The sequence below is a fragment of the Nyctereutes procyonoides genome, unplaced genomic scaffold (genome assembly GCF_905146905.1).
Source record: "Nyctereutes procyonoides isolate TBG_1078 unplaced genomic scaffold, NYPRO_anot_genome, whole genome shotgun sequence".
Lineage (NCBI taxonomy): Eukaryota > Metazoa > Chordata > Mammalia > Carnivora > Canidae > Nyctereutes > Nyctereutes procyonoides.
In genome coordinates this window covers 14,675,938-14,700,340 of record NW_026575024.1, presented here as the reverse complement: position 1 = coordinate 14,700,340, position 24,403 = coordinate 14,675,938, and the positions used below count along the sequence as shown (strand labels likewise).

The 24,403-nt window shown below is 52.3% G+C and overlaps 2 protein-coding genes across 2 annotated transcripts; one reads left to right on the top strand and one right to left on the bottom strand.

Moving 5' to 3' along the window:
* Positions 1-11,643: 11,643 nt before the first annotated feature.
* On the top strand, positions 11,644-24,072 carry PCIF1 (phosphorylated CTD interacting factor 1). Its single transcript, XM_055300745.1, has 17 exons — positions 11,644-12,732; positions 14,979-15,152; positions 16,531-16,673; positions 16,769-16,893; positions 17,975-18,112; positions 18,306-18,436; positions 18,541-18,695; positions 19,299-19,446; positions 19,542-19,625; positions 19,864-19,963; positions 20,993-21,155; positions 21,779-21,951; positions 22,116-22,202; positions 22,289-22,473; positions 23,097-23,190; positions 23,287-23,462; positions 23,548-24,072. The coding sequence occupies exons 3-17, from the start codon at positions 16,550-16,552 to the stop codon at positions 23,768-23,770; spliced, it is 2,106 nt and encodes a 701-aa protein (XP_055156720.1). The 5' UTR covers positions 11,644-12,732; positions 14,979-15,152; positions 16,531-16,549; the 3' UTR covers positions 23,771-24,072.
* Positions 11,780-12,866, bottom strand: LOC129522114 (putative uncharacterized protein FLJ40606). Its single transcript, XM_055344273.1, has 2 exons — positions 12,551-12,866; positions 11,780-11,955 (listed from the first exon to the last, which is right to left on the bottom strand). The coding sequence occupies exons 1-2, from the start codon at positions 12,864-12,866 to the stop codon at positions 11,780-11,782; spliced, it is 492 nt and encodes a 163-aa protein (XP_055200248.1).
* Positions 24,073-24,403: the final 331 nt, after the last annotated feature.

The following is a 24,403-nucleotide window of genomic DNA, read 5'->3' as shown; positions in this document are numbered from 1 at the left end:
CTGAAACAGCTCTGAGACTTAGTTTCCTTGTCCTAAAACAGAAATGATAAAGTTATTGCAAGAATAAATTCAATGGGCCTAGTGCATATGCTGAGCACAGTATATGGCACACCGTTAGTGCCAAATAAATGCTGGCTTTTAAGATTAGGGGCACAAACCACAAGCACATGAGACAGAAAGGGTGTTGGAGGGGAAGGAAAAAAGAGCTAAGGATATCCAGAGGAGGAAGTGCCTTAATGCCTTTGAACTCTAGTAGCCCTCATTCTTCCTGGAGCCTGGCTCAAGCAGAAAACCTGGCAGACATTAGTTCTCTTTCTCACTTTCTTCACAGAAATGCAAGCTCCATCTTTGTATCACTGTGATCTCCTGTGGGAAGTTCTTGTCCGCGCTTCACTGCCCCACAGCAGCCCCAGTACCTTTCAATGTAGCTGCGTGATCTTGGGCCAGTGGTTTCACCTCTCTGGGCCTGTTTCCATATCTGGACTGATCATAAGGATTAAAAAAGTTAATGCATTTAAAGGACTTGATGAGCATCTGGCATTAATAAGGGCTCAAAAAAAAAAAAGTCAGCTAAATCATGACACTCAGAATGAACTCCTGCTTCCATACCCTAACTTCCAGGCACGCTACACTCATACCCTATCTCATCACCCACCCTGTTGCCCTTCTTCATTCTGCTCTGGCCACGCTGGCTTTTACACTTGCTGTTCCCTCTGCTTGGAATGCTTTTCCCCCCGGCCTTCCCACAGCTAGCTCCTTGTCATGTTGGTCTCAGCTTCAATGGTACTGCCTCAGAGAGGACCTCCTTGCCTATCTAGCAGTTACTTTCACATCAGCTTGGTTTATTTGCTTTATAGATCTTGTGACTATTTAATATTGGTTTACCAAAGCATTGGTTAATGGAGGCATGGTCTGTCTCCATGAGAACTGGCATCTGGTTAAACACTTATCCCCAGTATCTAGAACACTGCCTGCTCTGAGGATTCTTTAGCAACTCCTGCACCTCGTTTGTCTCAGCCCAACTGACTCTATAAACACAGCCCCGAGCTGGGGGACAAGATGTACTCACTGGCCTTGATTTTAGGAACTTGTCCTGTCAGCCTGACCCCCTCCATCACATGGGTTTCTCTTTCTCCCAAAGCTTGTGTCCCCAACTCTCACACTTCAGTGATATTGGCAGATGTGCAGCCCAGGAGGGTCTCTGTCAAGCTCCTGGAGTCCTCAACACTTGGCTTGTGGGATGAAGAGATCAAAATGCTCGGATCCCTTTCAACTTTCACTCCTGGCTTTGAAGAGAGAAGGAGGGACTTCCTAGCACTCGAAGGGACAGGGAAGAAGTGCTCTTCTAGCCTCTACTGTGTCTCCAGCACAGGGAGAATGTAAAACACCAGGAGAGCAAAGCATTAGTTAAGTACTTTGGAATCAGACAGACCTGGTTCAAATCCCCCTTCTGTCATTTTCTAGAGCAGAGGTCAAAGACCTGTTCCTGTAAAAGATCAGATAGTACATACTTTAGGCTTTGCCGGCCTTGTGGTCTCTGTCACAGCTGTTCAGATTCTGCCATTGCAGCAATAAACAAGATTTAAATGAACAGGCTGCTCGCTGGATTCGGTCCACAGGCTGTAGTTTGCCAACCCCTGTTATAAAGCAAATTAAAAAGTAAATATTGAGAGCATCAATTTCCACATCTGTAAAATGGGGATGATCTAGTACCTGCCTACATCTCTGGGTGGTGGTGAGATTTTAATATAATTAAGCACATGAAGTGCCGAGTCACCTGGGTGGCTCAGTCGGTTAAGTGGCCAGCTCTTGATTTCGGTTCAGGTCATGATCTCAGGGTCCTGGGATTGAGCCCCATGCTGAATCTGGCTCCACATTCAGTAGAGAGTCTGCTTCAAGATTCTCTCTCCCTCTGCCCCTCCCCTCACTCTCTCTCTCTCTCTCTCAAATAAATAAATTAACTTAAAAATATATACATATATATGGGGCTCCTGGGTGACTCCCTCAGTTAAGCACCTTCAGCTCAGGTCATGATCTCAGGGTTCCAGGATGGCGCTTCTGTTGGGCTCCCTGCTCAGCGGGGAGTCTGCTTCTCCCTCTGCGTGTGCGCACTCTCTCTTTCTATCTCGCAAATAAAAAAATCTGTGAGAGACTCACAGATCATAGGAAACAAACTGAGGGTTGCTGGAAGGGAGAGGGCTGGGGGACAGGGTAACTGGGTGATGGACATGAAGGAGGTCAGGTAATGGAATGAGCGCTGGGTGTTATATAAGAATGATAAATCCTCGACCTCTACCTCTGAAACCAAAACATTATATGTTAATTAATTGAATTTAAATAATTTTTTTTAAAGAAAAAAATCTGTAAAAAAAAAACACACACAAAAAAACAAAAAACAGTATGTAAAGTGCCAAACCTAGTACTTGGCACACTGAAGTGCTCAATAAGTATCTCTGGTCGTTAGTATTAACTAGGTGTTTAACTAACAAAAAATGCTTTATAGATATTAACTCACTTAAAACTCATCATGTCCTGTAAGACAGGTATCATCAACGCATTTTACAGACGAAAATGAGGAAACAGAGACCCGGAGAGGTCAAGTCACTAGCTCAAGTCAATCTGGCTCCAGGGTGTAGGCTCTTCCCCACTCCGCTCAATTGTCTCTTTTTAAATGACCCCGTTTCATCCTCATAGCAATTCTTTGCAATAGTTATCATCGCCCCGGTTTTGCAGACTTGCATACCGAGGTACAGCAGGAGGAAGTCACTGGTCAAAATAAGTAAACACCGGCTCCGCTGACCACTGGACACCAAATTGGATTTCTGCCCAAGATCTCCACATGTGTAGCCTGGCTTCCCCCTCCTGCTCCCCATCTCCAGCTGTGTTTTCTTTGGATCCTTGCATGGCTTGGAGAAGCTGCGTCAGTCCTTCCCTCCTGACCATTCTTCCACCGCCCCTACCCCCAGGCCCATCCAAGCTACCCCTTGGGAAAAGCACCCCCCACCCTCACTATGCTGGAGCCCTTGAGCCCCGAGCACCGCGGCGTATGTAATGCGTACAGGCCTGCGCTGGTGAGCGTGCGTGTGCCTGGGCACAAGTGTTAGGGGATGGATTGGAATGAGGGAAGAGGTGTGTGTGGGGGCCAGATGTCAGACCAGGAGACTCTGATGACATCTCCCCAAACAGGCGGGAGGGAGGCAGACTTTTACCAAATGGAGAGAAGAGAAACACAGGACTGGGGCTTTCTGGGTTCAGCCAGGGGCAGAGCTGTTGACTGCCATTCTGTGGCTTCTAAAACTTGGACACTTGGCATTTGGGTTTCTCCTTTTCTTTCCCATTGCTCCTTGAAGAGCAGCTCCTTTTTCTGTGGAAGGAGCCGGCCACCTAGGCCCCAAAGGGTCTTCCAGGTTTGGAACTCAAGGACTCCCACGCTGCTCACGGGGCGGCGTTCCCTGGCTCCTGGGTCCTGTGTGCCCCTGTCCCTGGTACCGCTCCAGCAAACTTGGCCTCGAGCAGCTTCCTCATCCTCCAACTTCTCTCCTTTTCTTTACGCTTCACCCTCCCCGCTTCTATGCCTCTTGCAGCCTCCAGCTGACTCTGACTCATGGGGGCCTCTTTCTCGAAGGTCCTCTCAACCTCCTGTCCCTGCTGTCGTTAGCACTCAGCATGGGCTTCCCACCCACTCACTGCTTTGAGGAAGGGGTGCAAGATCTGTACAGTGCTGTCTAGACGTTTGGAGTTCATAAGCCAGAACTATAATTTCAAAGGGAGGGGGCGCCAGCGGTACTGACTTTTCTCCTTTTGATGATGAGGGTGGGGCACCTTCATTGGCCTCAGCTTGTCTCTTTGCAGACCTTTCCAAAGGTTGTGAGAAGCCCCCAACACATTGCAGCATCCTGACTTTTCCGAGATGCTCTGTTACCACAGCCTCTGAGGGCCCTCCCCTCCTGGGAGGGAGTCGTGAGGACATCACAGCCTCCCCACCTTCCTCCTGGGTGCCACCCCACTAGCACCATATTTCAGCACTGTCCCCACAGTGGTACCAAATCCTGTCGCCCTCCCAGGCTTCTCATCTCAGATCATGGCATCATGCTCACCCAGATGCTCAAGTCAGAAGCAGAGAAGTTTTCCTTGACTCTCTTACTTCCTGAAAGCTCATATCAGCGAATCCTGGTGTCCTGAACTCCAATAGGTGCCCCCCACCTCTATGCACGGTTCCCATTTGCACCAACACTAGTCTGGGCCATTTTCTGCACCAACCACAGTGGTGTTAAAAAAATAGAAATCGTAGTACCTCACTACCCTATTCAAAACCCTCATTCACTCCCCATCACACACAAAGACCTGGGTGCTGGCCATGAGCCCAGAGGACTAGGCTGCCCAGCTCCCACCTACCTTCCTCTTCAACTCTATTCCACCACTGTCTGGACACCAAGTCACTCAGCCTCGAGCTTTCCATTTACCCTTCCCTCCACCCGATGCACCTTTACAGAGAGACCTTGCCTGGTTAGCTTCCTCTATTCACTGGAGTTTCTCCCCAAGTGTCACCTGCCCAGGTAGGACCCCACCCCATCAGTGCGCCTGTTGCTCTGCTTTGTTCTTTATCGGCTGTTTCTTCCAGCAGACTGTAAGCTCCATGGCGGCAGGAGCCTGATACTTACTCATGGCTGTGTCCCCAGGGCCCAGCACAGGAGCCAGTGTATAGAGAGTGGGTAGTTATTACTATCTACAGACCCTTCAAAAGGGGAGATTTTATCACGGACTGAGCAGCGCCGGCCTAATTCCCCCCTGAGCCTCTAAGCTCCCTATGCTTCCTGCTGGCACCATCCATCTCCTTACATCTCTCTGGGGTTATCTGGAGCTGGTCTGCAGCCAGGAATGCCATACTTTCCTAATCTCTTCAGAGGCCTGAACAATCCCTAAAGTCACCTCAGGAGGGGGTGGGGGTACTCCCTTAGGATCTTAGCTGGCTGCACAGGAATCAGGACTCCCTGACCCAAGCCACTCCCAGGCCCCTACACCTTACCTTCTAACAGGCCAGGCTGCCCTGGGACTTCATGTGCCTTCCTGGTGTGGGAGAAGCTGCTGGCCAGATTGAGATCCCTCTCAGTGCCCCATAGGCCAGAATTTCAGGCCTAAAGTTAGATCACTGGTTCTCAACCCTTTTGCACATTAGTAGCTTTTGAAGTGGGGAGGGTTTTCCTTTGTTTTGCTATGTTTTGAATACCTATGGCTCGGCCCCAAACCCTAAGACTCTGATTTTTATTTATTCATTTTTTTTAAAGTAGGCTCCACATTGGGTTTGAACTCAATCAAGACCTGAGCTGATTAAAAAAAAAAAAAAAAAAAAAAAAAGACCTGAGCTGAGATCAAGAGTCAGATACTTGGGGCACCTGCCTGGGTGCCTCAGTGGTTGAGCATCTGCCTTTGGCTCAGGTTGTGATCCTGGGGTCCTGGGATCCAGTCCCACATAGGGCTCCCCACGGTGAGCCTGCTTCTCCCTCTGCCTGTGTCTCTGCCTCTGTATGTGTGTGTCTCTCATGAATAAATAAATAAAAGACCTTAAAAAAAAGAGTCGGACACTTGACTGACCGAACCACCCAGGTGCCCCTCTGATTTCTCTTTTTAAAGCAGACTCCACGCCCAAAATGGGGCCCTGGTCATGACCCTGAGATCAAGTGTCCTACGCTCTGCAGGCTGAGCCAGCTAGGCACCCTGCAAAACTCTTGATTTCATTGGTTTGGGATGAAGCCCTGGCATCAGTGGGTGTTTTTTAAAAAGTTCCTCGGGATGCCAAGGTGGCTCAGTGGTTGAGCTCCTGCCTTCAGCCCAGGGCTTGATTCTGGGGTTCTGGGATTGAGTCCCACATCGGGCTCCCTGCAAAGAGCCAGCTGTTCTCTCTGCCTGTGTCTCTGCCTCTTTCTCTCTGTGTCTCTCATGAATGAATAAAAAACAAAATCTTTATATAAAAAAAAAGTTCTTCAACAGGATATAATGAACAAGACGAGAGTAACGAGCATTAGCAAGAACACGGAGAAAGGAGACCCTTTCCCCACTGCTGCTAGGATGCAGCGTAGTGCAGTGCTTTGTCAGTTTCTTATAAAGGCAAACATATGTTCGCTACCCACCCAGCAATTCCACTTCCAGGTGTCCACAAGTAGGAAAACCTATGTTCATGCAAACCCTTGCACACAGGTTCGTGGCAGTTCCATTCCTCATAGCCAAAAAAGTGGGAACAGCCCCAATGTCCAGCAGTCGGTAAACAGATAAACAAAATGTGGCACACTTGTGTGGTGGAAGACTATTCGGCAGGGAAGAAGATTGATCTGTGCCACAGCATGGATGAATCTCAAAAACATGATTCCATGTATGTGAAAGGTCCAGAGAAGGCAACTCTATGGAGATCAAAGGCAGAGCAGTGGCCACCTGGGCCTGGGGTGTGGGAAGAGGGGGTGAATGTAAATGAACAGTCACAAGAGGTTTTTTAGGGGGATGGAAATGTTCTAAAGCTGGCTTATGGTGGCTGCACAGCTGTGTACATTTGCTCAAAATCCTTGAATTGTACATTTGAAACAGGTGAACCTCACACCGTATAAATCATACTCCAAGGGACGCCTGGGTGGCTCAGTGGTTGAGCATCTGCCTTTGGCTCAGGGCATGATCCTGGTCCGGAGATCAAATCCCACATCCGGGTCCCTGCAAAGAGCCTGTTTCTCCCTTCTCCCTCTGTCTATCTCTCTGCCTCTCTGTGTGTGTCTGTCATGAATAAATAAATTAATTTTAAAAAATATATATTCATGAGAGACACACACACACACACACACACACAGAGGCAGAGACACAGGTAGAGGGAGAAGCAGGCTCCATGCAGGGAACCCGATATGGGGTTTGATCTCCGGACCAGGATCATGCCCTGAGCCGAAGGCAGGCACTAAACCGCCGAGCCACCCAGGGATCCCAATTTAAAAAATCTTTAAAAAAAATCATACCCCAAGTTTTTCATGCAAGGGTTGGGATCTCTGGGTCAGAAGCCAAGCATCCTAGGACCCCCTCAGCTGGGACCCAAGCTCAGTTGGTGTCCTCTCCCTTCCCCCTCTCTATGTCAAAATTTCCTCTGATCTCAGATGTTCAGGAAGCTGCCTTCTGTCATCCTGGCTTCTTTTTTTGGAGAAGTCTAGGATTTCATTCTGCAGACTCAGCTCTATTTAGTGTAAACATCCTGGTTCGTGACCACTCTGCCCAAAGTAATAAAAATGGGGATCAAAAGGAAGGGATGGGGAGGGTGAAAGTGCCCCCCCCAAGTCCTCCTACTGAGATGACCCAGCCACCACCTGGAGATGCTTGGTGCTAAACCAGAATGGGGACCAGATTTGGGGTCCAGGAGCCTGGCTCCACCTGCACCTTCCCCATTGCCTGGCAGTGCTCAGGATAACTAGTGACCCCAATACACCATCCCTCTCCACCCTTCCAGGCCTTAGCACAGGCTGTATCCTTGCCCACCTGGAAAGTCTTATCCTTCCAGCAAGAGTAGCTCATTGCCATCTCTTCTGAAGCCTTTTGCCTCCTGGTCAGCTCAACAGAACTCTTATCTCCCTGAAGCAGAGGGTTTATTTATGTGTCTGCCTCCCTGCCTCCTCTGTGAGCTCCCTGAGGACAAAGAGTCTGTCTTATTTATCTCTGGTTCTCAAGGTTCTAGGGCAGGCCCCACCACATACTGGGCCCAGCTGAACGAAGAAAGGGAGGGGAGCGTGACACCACATCAGACACTTACAGGACCAGGAAGACCAGAGGAAACGCCCCGCTCCCCTCATCTATTCTTGGCCTAAATGCCTTCTCTCATCTGGCCCCAGGATGGCCAGAGAGCCACTCCCAGTGGAAACCACAGTTTGGAGTGGAAGACTTTCTTCCACAGCTTCCCCGGGGCCAGGCCCACTGGCCTTGGAAACTGCCTTGGTGTTATTTAAACTGCAGAGCAGTCTCTGGGCAGCTCTGGCTGGACCTGGGTGGGGGCAGCCTGGATCAGGATCACACTGGAGCCTCCCTTCCCCAACCGCCAGGACCTCAGGGTTTGAGCTAGCCGTGTGGTTCCCTCTCAGCAGCTTCTGGCAATAGTGGGAAAGAACAAGGGGGTTAAGATATGTGGCAGCCTGAGCCTGCTGAGCCTGTACATTTATGTTTCTGCTTTAATATGGAGGCTGGGCTTTGTCCTGAGTTGAGTTTGAGGTCCTCAGAGGCTCTGCCAGCAGACTCCCAGCCATGATAGGCTAAAACTGGAGGAGCCCTGCTTATCTCAACCATCTCTCCCAACTCATGAGGCTTCTTACTTCAGAAAAGGTGATTAAGTGCTCGAAAAGCCCCAGGATCGATCTTTGCTTGGCCTGTTCATACCTATCTCCGGAGTAGAGGACTCCAGGCTGCTGGCAGAGACTCTGTCACAGTACGCAGCTCATGCTTTTCTTGGCATCTCAAAGGCCGCTGCTTTGGTGTGCCCACCACAGAAACCAGAGCCTGGAATAGAAACAGGGATACCTGAAAAAGTCATCCAGACTTCAATCCAGTGTGGTCTGTCTGTGGCCAACACATATTTACAGAGCATTAGGCATGGGGAATTAGGACTGGGAATGGGGCTACAGATGTGAAAAAGCCCCAGCCCCACCCGTATGCAGTCCAGCCTGTGCTTAAGCACAGGCTGCTCTAGGAATAAGAAGAGGGGACCTGACTAGGCCTGGGTGAAGAAAAGTTCAGGGAAGGCTGCCTGGTGGAGGTGATATCTAAAGTAAAACTTGAAGAGGGCACCAGGGTGGCTCCGTCGGTTAAACATCCCACTCTTGATATTGGCTCAGGTCATGATCTCAGGGTCATGAGACCAAGCCCCATATCAGACTCCACGCTCAGCAGAAAGTCTGCTTGACATTCTCTCTCCCTCTTCTTCTGTCCCTTTCCCCTACTTCTGCCCCTCCTCTCTACTTCCCCCAATTCCCTCTAGCCCCTACTCGCCCTTCTCCCCCCTACTCCTTTCTTCTGCCCCCCCCAAAACTAAATAAAAATTTCAAGTAAGACTTGAAGGTTAAATGAGTCAAATTGGGGAGGAAGAGTGAGAGCGAACAGCATATGTAAATGCCCAAGGTCAAGAGAGAACCTGGCACTTTGGGGGAAATTACACATAGTTCAAGATGGCTGGGACCCGATGAAGGAGAGGTGGTTTGAAGCTCTGGATCATGAATAACATGAATGTATGTAAAGTGCTCAGCACAGCCCTTACTAAATGCTCTGCCGTGGTAGCTCTCATTATACTTATGATCTTGTAAACCAAGTTAAGGGTTTGTAGTCAGTGGGGAGGCACTCAAGGGTTTTGAGCCCAGAGTGACTTGATCAGATTTGCCATATGATCAGATTTAAAGAGATCTCTGTGACTGCAGTATGGATTATGGACTAGGAGAGAAGCAAGGCTGGAGGACGAGAAGACCGGTTTAGAGATTGGTTTTATTCATTCATTCATTCATTCATTCATTCATTCATATATTTACATAATTAACCAATAGATTAACTCATTATTTATGTAAGTGTAATTTTTTGTTTCTAATTATAATCTATAATAATTCAGAAAGAAGAAATGGTGGGAGGCTTCAAATATCTCCCAACAGTAGAATAAACATACTTTGGAAGACAGTACAGCAATGAAAATTAATGCTGCCACATGCAACAACATAAATGGGTTTTGCAAGTGCAATGTTGAACAACACTGTATAATTCCATTTGTATAAGATTCAAGGAACAGGCAAAATGAAAGTACAGTGTTTAGGGATACATGCTTAAGTGGTAAAACTATACAAGCAAAGAAGTGATTATCGCAAAATCAGTGATTACCCTGTGCTTTGTGATACTTTGACCTGAGTGATGGTCACCTGAGTTTTCACTCTGATAAATCATGAAGTTTCTTTCTTTTTTTAATCATGAAGTTTCATATTTCTGTTTTGTGCACTTCTCTGTATGTGTGCTATTTTTTTAAAAAAGATATTTATTCACGAGAGACACAGAGGGAGAGGCAGAGACACAGGTAGAGGGAGAAGCAGGCTCCCTGTGGGGAGCGCAATGCTGGACTTGATCCCGGGACCCCAGGATCACAACCTGAGCCAAAGGCAGATATGCTCAACCACTGAGCCAGCCGCCAGGAGCGCCTGCATGTGTGTTATTCTTAACAATAAGGAGGTTTCAAAAATAATGGTGCTTGCTCTATAGGTAGCAGGAATGCGGATGGAAAGAAGAGGCTTATTTTGACTCTATGTGGAAAGTAAGGAGAAGGGGAATGTGAGCAATGCCCTGGGAGGAACCAATCTGGGGAGCGGGGCAAACAAAGGCAAGGTGCAGTGTTTAACACCGTGAGTCTGAAGTTGGAGATGTCCAGGACCACCGTGTGAGCTCGGGCAAGTCACTTCCCTAAAGTCCAGATTCCCTCTCCTCAAGAGGGAAGCAGCAGTGTGGTTTCATGGAATTGGCTTTGGGTTTTGATGCTGGAAACCCCGGTCTTATGACCCCAGTTGATACTTAGTATGGCTTCATACCATTACTTGACCCCTGCCCTGTCCCTGCAGCCTGTTTGCTCATGGGTAGACTTGAGATAATCATTTCTACTCTCACGATTTCTTGAAGAGGATTAAATGGTAACATAGGATATTAGCACTTGGGATATTTGGTGCTTTCAATTAAGAGTCTCTTAGTAACAAAGGAAAAGATACTTTGAAAGCATAACAGCAAGAACAGCTAGAAGTGACTGTAAGGTTTTTACACTCCAGTGTTAATAAGAACTACCTGGGGAGCTTGCAAACCTGGGCATTCTGTAAGTCTCAAATGACCATATAATTTATTGTCCAAACCAGGGCACTTTTTAAAAAAGATTTTATTTATTCATGAGACACACACACACAGAGAAAGAGAGAGAGAGAGAGAGAGAGAGAGAGAGAGAGAGAGAGAGAGAGAGAGAGAGAGAGAAGCAGGCTCCATGCAGGGAGCCTGATGTGGGACTCGGTCCCAGGATCCAGGATCACAGCCCCAGGCTGGAGGCAGGTGCTAAACCGCTGAGCCACCCAGGGATCCCAAACCAGGGCACTTTTGAGAAAGGAGGCAACATTAATAATTACGCCAGGAAAACAGATATAAATCAAGACTGTCCCAGGGAAAGCAGGACATGTGGTCCCCCTAGGCAGGTCTGAGGTGGGCACCAGGCACCCGGATTTCCTACCAAGCTTCCCGAGTGAACTGGATGCTCTGTGAGGGCAGGGTCGACTGCACCTCCTGCGCCTGTTTGGAGCCGGCTTCCTTTTGGAGGGCTCGAATCTACGTGGAGCAATCCTCATCACTCGGTGAGGCGGTAACAGCCAACGTTTATTAAATGCCAGGTACCACACATGCTGGGTACTGCACAGGTGTCAGTCACCCCAGTTTTCACCAAATCTTTATGAGGTTTGGCGGACTACCTTCAATTAGAGGAAACTAAAGCTTGAAGAGGTCGAACTCCCTCAAGGCCACACATCTAGGATGGAGGCGCAGGGCTCTGAATCTAGCCGGATGATTCAGGGGAGGACCCTAGTTCACGCTACTGCCGCCTATACGGACCATGCCCCAGCCCCAGCCCCAGCCCCAGCCCCAGCCCCAGCCCCAGCCCCAGCCAGCTGCACGGGGCCAGGCACCACGGATGCAGAGGCTGCCTCTGGCTCCGCTAGGGACGCGCCAGGCGAACAGCAGGTGGCAACCTTGGGTTCCTCTTAAGCTACCGTTGAGGTCAGTTCAGCGAGGCGGCCGGCGGGAGGCGGGAGGCGGGAGGCGGAGCCAGCGAGTCGGCCCGCCCCTCGCCCAGAACCCGGCAGGGCGCCGGGCGTGGGGCACCTAGCAACTGCACCTCGCGCTGGGCTGACTTTCGTGGCCGGCCTGAGCTCTTAGCGAGGCCCTGCCCCGCAACTAGGAGCCACAGATACGTCGGTGCTGGGAGAGCCCTTCTGATGCATTTAGCATCTTCCTAACTTTGCCGAAGCCCATTATGAGGTCTCCCACGGCTGTTGAGTTTCTTCTACTCAGGAGCACTTGTAACTAGCGTAGCCTCAACAGTGGGAAAAGGTCCGATCCGCATGCAGCCTGGATATGGAGAGCAGCTGTTAGACATTCTTGACCGAGGCCCAGAGGGCAAACAGCTAAACGTAGCGGTGGCAGCGCCCCGCCGGAGCTAGGACCCAGGGCCCCGCTCCGCCGAGAGCCGCGTCACCAGAACCCCGCCCCCGGTCGGCGTCTCAGCTGAGCGACCGCAGGTTCCCAGCCCGCCCCGCGCCCCCCGGTGCGCACTCTCAGTCCGGTCCTCCCGCCCGGGCCGGTGTGCTCGCGCGGGGAAACTGAGGCAGGGAGCGTGCCTGTGAACTCGATCCTTCCTCAGTCCGCACCCCACGGCCCGCGAGGCTGCCGCGCCCTCTTGAGACCCGCATGGGACAACAGGGAAGGACAGGAGGAAGGGGAGGGGGCCAAAACCCAGCAGGGTCTGTGGAGTCGGCCGGTCCTGCCACACTCAAGATGGCGGCGCGGCAGCGGCGAGGTCCCTCAGAGGCGGTACCAGCGCATGCGCAGCGCGGAGTCCCGGCCCGGGACACAAGATGGCGGCAGCGGCGCTGGGGAGGGCGAGGCGGAGGCGGCAAAACGGGAGGTCGAGCAGAACGTGTAGCCGCGTCCCCTCGAGTCCGCTCCGGGCAGGTAAGAGCCCCAGGAAGCCATGGTCCCGCCGCGAGCCGCTCCGGGGTCCGGGGATCCGAAGCCGAGCGGCGGTGGCCCCTCCGGCGCTTTCCGCTCGGGGCCACCGCTTGCCCTGTCTCTGCCGCCGCCGCCATCTTAGGCCCGCGGGTGGGCGGCCGGGCCGGTGGCTTGGGTGAGGGAGGTGGGCCCGGAGAGCGCGGGTGGAGCGGCCTCTGGGGCCCCTCCGCTGCTGCCGCCGCCACCGCCTTTATGTCGGGCTCCGACTCTGAGTCGCCTCAGCCCGGGGGCGGGAGCGCGCGGTGGGGCGGGGGGCGGAGCCCGGGAGATGGGCCGGCGCGCGCGCGCCAAACAGCCCGCCCCCGCTGGTGTTGGCGGGGAGGGGAAAGGGTGCGCGCGCTGGCGCGGGTGGGGGGGACCCCTCCTCGAGCGGCCCCCGCGCCTGCGCATTTTGCAAGTCCTTTGACTCCGCCTTCCTGGTTCCGAGGGTCCTGATTGGTGCATTGTTGCGATAGTCCCGCCCCACCTTCTTCCAATCCCGTAGCCGGGTTCTTTCCTTCTGGTGGGTTCCTCGGGTTGCGCAGATACGGTTGTTTATTTAAGCCGGTCGGCGGTGTCGAAGTGCGGTATGCCCGGGGGTCGGGGAGCCTCGATAAATAAAAACGTCATCTTAATGATAGAGTCATTTCTTACGTAAAGTGTACAATACGCTGGACTCTACGTATACAGACCCTAGAGGTCGAAAGATTCGTGTTTGTAAGTCAAAAGCGGCAGAAGGATCTGGACCCCGGGTCCGCCCAAACCCAGAACGGGTTCCTCGGCCGCCGACTTGTTGCTTCCAGATCACCTGGGGAATTAAGAAAAAAATTTTAATCGTAAAAAAAATGGTGATTTGAAGCAGTGTTAAGAATTCGTCATCCCGATTCCCAGATCCACCTTTCGGGGTGGGTTTAGAAAGTACAGATTTCTTGTGTATCTCCCCTCCCCATTTCTGATGCCTAGGACGTGAAGTGAGGGACAGGAATCTGAATTGTTTTACGAGCCCTCGTGATGCGTAGTCGGTTGTAAAAGCACTGCAGTGTCCCCATTTGGCCTGTAATTGTGCTGCTCTCGCTGCCCTGTGTAGTTGAGCTACGTAGTTGGTGCCGCCTGGATGCCACACGATATTTACTGGGGAACTGTCAATAAAGATGAACATGCTGTGTTATGTAATGCATTTGCATGTACTACTATTATTGTAATTTTAATGTTTTTTTTTTAAGATTTATTTATTTATTTATTTATTTATTCATTCAGAGAGAGCGAGAGAGAGGCAGAGACACAGGCAGAGGGAGAAGCAGGCTCCATGCAGGGAGCCTGATGTGGGACTCCATCCCGGGTCTCCAGGATCACACCCCGGGCTGCAGGCGGCACTAAACCGCTGCGCCACCAGGGCTACCCCTATTATTGTAATTTTAAAAGATTGATTTAAGAGTGTTTTTTCTGCTCACTGTTGGTGGCTTGGGAGCATGCCCCCCATCTGCGATATGTACAGTTGGCCCTTGAACAACACAGGGGTTTGGGGCACTGATCCTGGCAGAGTCAGAAATCCCAGTATAACTTTCCACTCCCCACAACTTAGCTACTAACAGCCTAATGTTGACTGGAAGACTTACTGGAAACATAGGTAGTGAATGAAGACCTATTTTGTATGTTATGTGTATTATATAGTGTATTCTTACAATAAAGCCAGAGGAAAGAAAATGTTAAGAAAATCATAAGGAAGTGTAAATACATTTATAGTAGTGCATCGTACTGAAAAAATTGCGTGTAAGTAGACCTACACAGCTCAGACCTGTGTCATTCAAGAGCCAAACGGTATGTTCACTTTTCTCTTGTCTTCGGGATATTTTGATTGATAGGAGCAGCTACACAATTCATGGGGTCCAGTGTGCAAAATGAAAATATGGTCCCTCTTGTTAAAAATTCATTAAAAATTTCAAGAGAGTGACAAGAGAGCATGAAACCAGGCTTAGGGCCCTCCTCAATCCGGGCCTGTGTGACTACATGCTACAAGTCTATGAAGGTGAACCTTTTGGTTTGCAAAGCTTGAGGACCATTTTCATCCTTTTAATCTCCAGATCTCCCACAGTGTCTCCTGCCCCGTCCTAGAGGCTCCCAACTTGCTTTGTGTCGCCCCTGTTGCTGTTAGCCCTGCTCTGCAGCATTTCACTGGTCTGTGACTCTCTCTTTTTCTATTTGCTCTGCAGTTGCTGATGCAAGGAATTCCCTGAGCCCCCGTCCACTCCACTGCTGACCAGCCCACCCACCTGTGCTGAACCTCCTGCAGAACTCCCCCCCTGCCTCTGTGGGACCCTGTGACGTGGGGGCCCATCCAGTCGGAGAAGAAAACCCTCTCATGCTAGCGTTGCAGACCCCAGAGGGTGAGAAAAAGAGGGACCTTGTTCAGGCTTGAGACCTATGGGCTCAGCCCCAAGGCACCGGGGATCCCTCCTCCCCAGAGAATCAAGTTTTTTCTCCCCTTGGTTAGTGGTTCCGAACCTTTTGTTACCATGGCCCCCTTTGGTTGTATGTATGTCCTCTTGCTCCGTGCATTTTTACTGCCAAACTGTACCAATGAAGTCACCATTCACTTTTCCCTTTCCAAATTAACAAAGACATCTATGACTGAGTGTACAAATAAAATTAATGTCCCAGTGATTCCTATGATGTTGTCGATAGCCAATCAGAGCTTCTGATCAGCATGAGATAATCAGTGTGACCATGATGAGTTGATAAAATTTTAGCAAGCAAAGATAACTGATGTCTCACCATGCCTTTGTGCTCTTTTTTGGGTAAATGTTTGATTTCTTTGGGTGTTGTGACATATTGAGAACAACTTTGGGATCACCAGTCCAATCTCATTTGGGCCCCTAGGAGTCCACCAGCCAGGTCGGAAATCACTGGCCATTGAGGCTCACACTGGGTGTGCTTTGGTGGGGGTGGTGGAGTATACAGATCTGAAGGAGCTGCCCTGCTTCCTGATGTTTAAAGTAAATTTTCACATGAGGATGAGGAAGGACAGAATTAGACATTTCTTCTCAGTCCTACGGGTTTCTTTAGCAACAGATTGTTTTCTGCTCTGAAGCAGAGAATGAAGCAGCCACTCAGATGCCTGTCCCCTCTGAGCTCTACTCTGTTCCAGTTAGATTTTATTGGATAGGAACAGGAAAGAGGAGGATTTGCTGTTCTTTTTTGTGGGAATAGCTTCTCAGGGGCAGACCCTGTTCTGTCTTCTGTGCCACCCTTTGCTTTATAAATATTTTCAGAATGAATAGAGTTCCTATTGTGTCCAGGTACCATGCTGAGCACTGGAGAGATGAACTGGGCCCAGTTCCTAGCTCTGGGAGTTCTGACCATCTGATGGGTAGACAAACCCAGCTGATAGACAGGACTGGGTGCCACAGTGGAGATGTTCATGGCCCTGCAGAGGAGCTCTGACCACCTGGCTTAGGGAGGGAGAGTCCAAGAAGGCTTTCTGGAGTAGAGTGGACATTGTGACAAACCAGGCAGAGAACTGGGGAGAGTGTGTCAGGCAGAAAGAGCAACAGAAATGCACCCATTTTACAGCCTGAGGGGACTGCAACTTAGATCCTAGGGCTCCTCTGCTACCACACTGGCCTTCCGGAACAGGACTGAATTGATTCCTTCACATCTGCAAGTGGTCAATGGAGCCCTCAGTGGATTGTAATTGGTGGGTGAGGGGTGGAGCTGACCTCCATGTCCTGCTGGCCTGACACCCTTCGGTCCTCTGTGTGGCAGGTCCGGTGTGGGTGCTGAGATGGCCAATGAGAATCACGGCAGCCCCCGAGAGGAGGCGTCCCTGCTGAGTCACTCCCCGGGCACCTCCAATCAGAACCAGCCCTGTTCTCCAAAGCCCATCCGCCTGGTGCAGGACCTCCCAGGTACTGGCGAGGGGCAGGGCAGGGTAGGGTGGCGGGGTCAGAAGGATGCCTCAGGAGTAGCACTGACCCTGGCTGGGTTCCATGCTTCTTTGCAGAGGAGCTGGTGCATGCAGGCTGGGAGAAGTGCTGGAGCCGGAGGGAGAACCGTCCCTACTACTTCAACAGATTCACCAACCAGTCCCTATGGGAGATGCCTGTGCTGGGCCAACATGACGTGATTGTGAGTGCCAGCCTAGGGCAGGGGTCCAGAGCAGCTTCTAACATCTGGGCCTTCCCTAAACGTCTCTTGAGCCTAGCTCCATCTTGGAACCCGGGGATACAATGGCACACAGATACATTCCCGCCCTTGTGTAACCTACACTCAAATAGGGGAGACTGACCCCTAAAAAGATGACTGTATTAGTGTGATATTGAACCTGAACTCCATGTCAGGCACTGTGCCTGTGATGCAGTTGTGAGCAAGATGGATCTGGTCCTGCCCTTGTACTCTCAGGGGGCCCACAGTCTATTGAGTAGCTGGCAGGATGGCGCTGGCACGGGCATGAAGGATAGTGTTAGATTACACCAGGGACCCTGGTCGGCTGGAAGGGAGGGGACAGGAAAAGCTTCTCTTTGAATTAGCATTTAAGGTGACAAAGTGACATGAAAGTTGTCAGATGGGATAAGCGTGTTCTAGGAAAGAAGGGTCAATGTGATCAAGGAAGTGCTAGCACGAGATGTCTCGCAGAAACGTGGGCTTTTGGATCCCTATCCGTTGGGGCAGACTTCATAATTAAGCATAATTAAGCCAGTTGGCACCCCCATTTTGCAGATGAAGACACTAAGGGTCAGAGATGGGAAATGACTGGCCCAAGACCTTGAGCCAGTACGAGGCAGAGCTGGAGTTGAACCCAATGTAATTTCAGGGCCACCCTGCCTACCATCACTAGTTCTTTGTGTCACCAAAGGAGTTCCAGTGTTTAAGGAGGAGAAATTAACGTGTACAGAGGGTTCCTGTCATGTCAGATGTCCTGTTAAGCTGGTCATATTCATGGACTCATTGAATCATCTTCCCAAAGGGAGGTTGGGCCTGCCTTAGCATGGCCATTTTGAAGGTGAGGGAATTAGGAAAGAATGTAACACTCGCAAGGTCACACAGTTGCAAGTGGCAGGCAGGAATGGAACCCCGTGTTCTTTCTGCGTGTCCCAGCCTCTTTTGCTCTTCTCTGAGCAGTTGGAGCAGGGGGGCATCAGGATTCTGTGTTATTGGGTCTCCTAAGCCACTGGCCCCACTCGCAACTCTGCTGGTCTCCCTCCACCAGTCGGACCCTTTGGGACTGAATGCGACTCCACTGCCCCAAGACTCAAGCTTGGTGGACACCCCCCCGGCTGAGAACAAGCCCCGAAAGCGACAGCTTTCAGAAGAGCAGCCAAGCGGCAATGGTGTGAAGAAGCCCAAGGTGAGTGAGTGCAGGCTGTCAGGATGTGCCTGGTAAGAGGCTGTTCTAGGTGGCAACCAGCAGGTTTCCTGCAAGGGCTGGGCAGTGGTAGGTTGGGAGGGGGCCTGGTGCACAGCCTGCCAGCTGCACCAGTGTAGCAGCCATAGGCCAATCCTCCTGACCCTGATACCTTTTTTTGTTGTTGTTATTCTAGATTGAAATCCCTGTGACACCCACAGGCCCATCGGTGCCTAGCTCTCCCAGTATCCCAGGAACCCCAACATTGAAGATGTGGGGGACATCCCCTGAAGATAAACAGCAGGCAGCTCTCCTCCGACCCACTGAGTGAGTCCCTGCTGATGGGCATCCGTCATCAGTGCAGCCTGCATGCCTGGCATCCCTCCCTCCTTTTCCTCTACTTTCCTCAGTGCTCCTTTCTGTGCCCCAAGGGTGTACTGGGACCTGGACATCCAGACCAACGCTGTCATCAAGCACCGGGGGCCATCAGAGGTGCTGCCCCCACACCCTGAGGTGGAGCTGCTTCGCTCCCAGCTCATCCTCAAGCTTCGGCAGCACTACCGGGAGCTGTGCCAGCAGCGAGAGGGTAACTGCTCCTGGGCTCCGGGACCTTTGTTTCCACCTACCCTTAGCAAGGGCCAGGCTCGACCAGCTGGGCTTGGGGATGGTGCTGTGAAGCCTCGTGGCTGAGAGCATAGGCTGTGGAGGGGACAGGCCTGCTGGAGCCCCAGGTCCGCTGACCGCTTACAGAAAGGGTGGCTGGCACCAGTAACCACAGAACTAGTCCGTAACCTTCCAGAATGCTTACTGTCAGATACACGCGAAGCCTTTTTGTGTGTCTGTAAGAGAGCATAGAAACAGAAAAGTGCCTGTACCTCACAGCATGGCTACTACTACGCAGAGTAAGTGGATTGGAAAGCCCTCCGTACGCTGTAGCTTTTATTAGTTGTAAAGCAGCCTGCTAACTATGCAGACATATAGTTTCTCCTTTTCCCTCTTATCTAAGTAACATTTACTCACATTCCGTATAAAACTAGCGGTTCTCAGAGGACACTTAGGGGATGTTGCCTAGAGGATGAGCTGCTGGCAGAGTGGGCTGTCGTCTCGGGTGCCCCATCCCTCCCGTGTGCTGGGCCCACACACAGGCAGCTGACTGAGCCAGACCTTCACTGGCTCTGCTATCCTGCAGGCATCGAGCCCCCTCGAGAATCTTTCAACCGTTGGATGCTGGAGCGCAAGGTCGTGGATAAAGGCTCTGATCCCCTGTTGCCGAGCAACTGTGAACCAGTTGTGTCACCTTCCATGTTTCGAGAAATCATGAATGACATTCCCATCAGGTACAGCCCACGGCTGGGGCCGACTCGGGGGGGCTTTGGGTCTGCGTAGCCACTCCTATGTAGAAGACTCTAACCCTGCCTGCTCTGTATGCCAGGTTATCCCGAATCAAGTTCCGGGAGGAAGCCAAGCGCCTGCTCTTCAAGTACGCAGAGGCTGCTCGGCGGCTCATTGAATCCAGGTTTGCTCTCCTGCCCCAGGAAGCTGGGTGTGTGCTCAGAATGGGGAAGTGTTGGGCTGTCTGGCCATCTCACGGAGCTCAGTCACTGCTCTCCGTGGCAGGAAGAGGGCGGGCTCCCAGAGGAGGAGCAGGGGCTTTGAGGGAAGCCCTGATGCCTCAATGTTAGTGCAGGTGGGTGGGAGGAGGAAGCGTGGAGCAGACGCCGGACAGCTGGCTGTTATGTGCCTTCAACTGGCAGGAGTGCATCCCCTGACAGCAGGAAGGTGGTCAAATGGAATGTGGAGGACACGTTCAGCTGGCTGCGGAAGGACCACTCGGCATCTAAGGAGGACTATATGGTGAGTGGCCCTGGGTGAGGAGGCTGGTGGAAGGGCTCCGTGGCCACTTCCCACAGCTGCCTGCCAAGGCTGGGCTGGGCCCCACGGCAGCCTGTCTGCAGCTCAGCAGACCTCTGATGCTCATTGGTCCCAAAACTCCTGCCACGTAGAGGTTTGTCCAGGCTCCTGGCTCTCTCCTAAAGACTGATCCTGTGCTCGGCCACACATGAGAAGTATCTGCCTTTTCAACTTAACATCTCCCTTGAATAGATTTTTGGACACAGATTGATAAACTGCCTTTTCTTGGGTGTGTGCGCTCACCACAGTTAAGAGCCGGCACCAGATTCAATTCCCTCCTTTACTGTGTCCACAGCAATTCTGTTTTCTGGCCCAGACCCATCACTTCTTTAACTCTCCACCAGCACTAGCAATGGGCTTTCTTTTCAGGACCATTTTTCACAAGAGACAAGGTTTCGCACTTCACGATAGTAACTGTACTTGACACGTAGAGTGACAAAGGTAGGTGTACTCACTAGCCAGTGACTCATTTTCACTCATCACTTTCACACGTGTGATTCAGCAAAATTACAAATGCCTAGTTAAATCCTTGCAAGTTGCTAAAAGCTCAAATTTTAAATCTGCAATGACCAAGGACCCTGTTTTGTAATGGTCTCTTCTCCCTGGTAGATGGCGAATGCTTTGTAAGTGGGGACTGTGCCTGGTTTGTCTGTTTCCCCAGCAATTATCATGAGATCTGGCGCAGTGTAACCCCAACTATAGATGCTGGCATTTATTAGACACTTGCTGTATGCCAGGGGCTTTCTTAAGCCCTTAATGGGAATGATCACATTTAATACTCAAACTGCCTTCTCTGGTAAGTATTTTGTGTTCCCTTAACAGTTGAGAAATAAGACTCAAAAGACACCAAGGGACTTGTCCAAGTGACACAGCTAGTAGGTAGCAGAGTTGGTTTCAAAATGAGGACTGCTGGAACCCACCAGCCCTCCTCCACCAGCCCCCTAGAGCTCTGATCACGAGTGTCTCCTCCAGGACCGCCTGGAGCATCTGCGGAGGCAGTGTGGCCCCCACGTCTCAGCCGCAGCTAAGGACTCTGTGGAGGGCATCTGTAGTAAGATCTATCACATCTCCCTGGAGTATGTCAAGCGGATCCGAGAGAAGCACCTTGCCATCCTCAAGGAAAACAACATCCCAGGTAGGGAGCCAATGGCAGGGAGCCAGCTGTGAGGCTGTCAGCTCTGTTTCCTGGTCCCTGACTGAAGGGGAAAGTGAGGCTTGGTTTGGGGAAACCCGTTTTCCCCAGCAGTGTCTGGGGCAGGACCTGTTGTCCTTGAGCTCAGGTATTTCAGCCCTCCTCCAGGAAGTGGACAAGGGCTGGGAAAGGGGGAGCCAGAAGGTGGTGAAGACAGGCCCAGGGTAAGCAGTTAGGAGGACTTGGGTTTACACCTGTTCTCTGCAAGCCCCCATCTCCCCCACACTGCGGACTAGGATCATACGAGAACTTAGTGGTAACTCAAGAGTGCTGGCCAAAAGAGCTCCCTAAACAAGGTTTTAATTCCTGTGAGAGCGATGCAGTACTCCTGCCTGGCAAACTGGGGGTCCATGTCTGTTCAGAACGTGTTGACCCGGGGCCACCAGCTCTCGCCCTTGCCTGGCTGTTAATGTGGTTATGAAACTATCTGAGCTCTGTCCTGCTCCTTCATGGGATGAGACTTCCCTCCCTCGGCTACTGGGGTATGCGTGTGAGGCACCCAGCATGCAGTAGGCATTGGGGCTGTCCAGGAAGCCATGGCCCCTGACTGCTCTCCCTGCCCACAGAGGAGGTGGAGGCCCCAGAAGTGGAGCCTCGCCTGGTGTACTGTTACCCAGTACGGCTGGCCGTGTCTGCACCCCCTATGCCCAGTGTGGAGATGCACATGGAGAATAACGTGGTCTGCATCCGGTACAAGGGAGAGATGGTCAAGGTCAGCCGCAACTACTTCAGCAAGCTGGTAAGAGCCGGGGTGAAGGGGAAGCAGGTCCCCCCAGGTGGGAGGTGAGAGGAGGGAGGGCCAGCTGCTTCTTGACCCAGTGTCCTCAGCAGGAGACCAGTGATTAGGGAGGGAGGGAGGGAGGGAGGGAGCATTGCTGAAGGCCATTGCCCTCTGTTCCCCAGTGGCTGCTTTACCGCTATAGCTGCATTGACGACTCTGCCTTTGAGAGGTTCCTGCCTCGAGTCTGGTGTCTTCTGCGGCGGTACCAGGTACAGGCCTGGGGCGGCAGTGGGAGGGCTCCTCTAGAGGGTGGGAGAAGGCTGAGCCTCAGAGGCTGACAGTGGCCACCGTGCAGATGATGTTTGGCGTGGGCCTCTACGAGGGGACAGGCCTGCAGGGATCGCTGCCCGTGCACGTCTTTGAGGCCCTCCACCGACTCTTCAGCGTCAGCTTTGAGTGCTTTGCCTCACCCCTCAACTGCTACTTTCGCCAGTACTGCTCTGCCTTCCCGGACACTGATGGCTACTTCGGCTCCCGCGGGTGAGAACCAGGGGCTGCCAGGACCCTCTGCCCAGGGAAGGGGTCCCCTAGAGTGTAGATCTCACCTGGGCCAGCTACTTCCTAATGCTTTAGGGTCTTGGAATCGGGTGGTGTTGGGTGTAAGCCCTTGCTGCCTGTGGGGCCTTGGACTGCTCACTGTACTTCAGGAGCTGGTGGGTTTCTCAGTGAATTAGCGTTGGCTGGGGTGGGAGCACATGGTCCAGGCACTGAGAGGCATGGGAGGTGGGGATTCAGACCTCAGGGACCTGACAGACTCACGTGGGAGATGGGAGGGGAGGGAGCACAAATGAAAGGAGACACAGCCTCCAGCAGAAGACAGGCTGGGCCAAAAAGGGGACAGGCTCTGCAGCTGGGGACCCCTGGTAGGGGCTTGTGCTGTGATGGCAGCAGAGTCTGAAATGGGTTTGAGTTCCAGCCCTTCCATGAAGTGCTTGGTGGACTTGGCCGCCAAACCCAAGCCTCTCCATCCTCAGCCCCCAATGAAGTCGGCCACACTTATGGCCTGACCGGGGCCCATCCCTTCAACAAGGTGGGGGTCGCACCCATTTCTGCTTGAGGGCCTGGGTCCTGGTAGGACTTTGAATGCTCACCTCCGTCCCCAGGCCCTGCCTGGATTTCTCCCCGCTGAGTGGTTCCTTTGAGGCCAACCCTCCATTCTGCGAGGAGCTCATGGATGCCATGGTCTCTCACTTCGAGGTGCGTGTGCTGCTGTGGGTGGGGGTGGCCAGCAAGATTGCCAGCCACCTGGAGGGCAGCCTTTGATGTCTGCCCAATGCCTCCTCCCTCCCACAGAAACTTCTCGAGAGCTCACCAGAGCCCCTGTCCTTCATCGTGTTCATCCCCGAGTGGCGAGAACCCCCCACACCGGCGCTCACCCGCATGGAACAGAGCCGCTTCAAACGCCACCAGCTGGTCCTGCCTGCCTTCGAGCACGAGTACCGCAGTGGCTCCCAGCACGTCTGCAAGAAGTGGGTGCTGGGGGAGGGTGGGGCTGGGAGGACTGGGCCGTCTCGCCAGGCCGAGCCCCACCCTGAGCTGCTCCTTTGCCCACAGGGAAGAAATGCACTACAAGGCCGTCCACAACACGGCCGTGCTCTTCCTGCAGAACGACCCTGGCTTTGCCAAGTGGGGGCCGACACCAGAGCGGCTACAGGAGCTGAGTACCGCCTACCGGCAGTCAGGCCGCAGCCACGGCTCCAGCTCCTCTTCCTCTGAGAACAAGGACCGGGACTCGGGCCGCGAACAGGGCCCTAGCCGCGAGCCTCACCCCACTTAACACATCCTGCAGGGAGGAGGAGCCCCAGGGTGCTGGTATGGACTGCTGGGACTCAGGCCTCTCGGGGCTGAGCAGACCCCAGGACCCTCCCCCTGAGGTGGCTGCAGGACTCAGGCTGCCAGGTCATAGGAAGATTATGGCTCTGCCAGGGCTCCCCCTCCCTGCCCGATCCCCCAACTCCTCACCTCAAACTCACTCCAACTCCTGTGTAAATAGGTCCCATCCCTGCCCTTCCAGTCCCTACCATCTTATTGCCATCTTGTTTCATTTGTAAAAGGAAATACAGAACCCTGCCCTCCCCACTGAGAATGTGTGAGGGTCTTGAGAGCAGAGAAGGCGGAGAACCTGGAGCTAGTCTTGGGACCACACACACACACCACCCAGGCCCACCTTCTTATGACACCCCCCCCCCCCGGCCTTCACACTCCAACCTAGGGCTCTGGTGTCTAACTTCCCACCCTGCTGACCCCACAACTGAGTCTCTGGTGGCCTCTGCCTACATCCAGTGAATGTGTGGAGTCCAAAGGCCCACCTCATCTATGTGCAAGCTGTTCTCACAGCCAGGCCTGCACTCATACCTCCAGGGAGCAGACAGCTGGGGGCTGTGCCCAGGCAGAGCGCTAGACTCCTGCT

Bases quoted from the DNA above. Each gene is read 5' to 3' on its own strand.
- LOC129522114 (XM_055344273.1), bottom strand. From the start codon at position 12,866: ATGGCGGCGGCGGCAGAGACAGGGCAAGCGGTGGCCCCGAGCGGAAAG. The intron at 11,956-12,550 runs GTGTGGCAGGAC...TGTGGCTCCTAG, and splicing joins CTGCCGCGCCGCCATCTTGA to TTGCGGGGCAGGGCCTCGCT.
- PCIF1 (XM_055300745.1), top strand. From the start codon at position 16,550: ATGGCCAATGAGAATCACGGCAGCCCCCGAGAGGAGGCGTCCCTGCTG. The intron at 21,952-22,115 runs GTAAGAGCCGGG...TCTGTTCCCCAG, and splicing joins GCAACTACTTCAGCAAGCTG to TGGCTGCTTTACCGCTATAG. The intron at 22,203-22,288 runs GTACAGGCCTGG...GCCACCGTGCAG, and splicing joins GTCTTCTGCGGCGGTACCAG to ATGATGTTTGGCGTGGGCCT.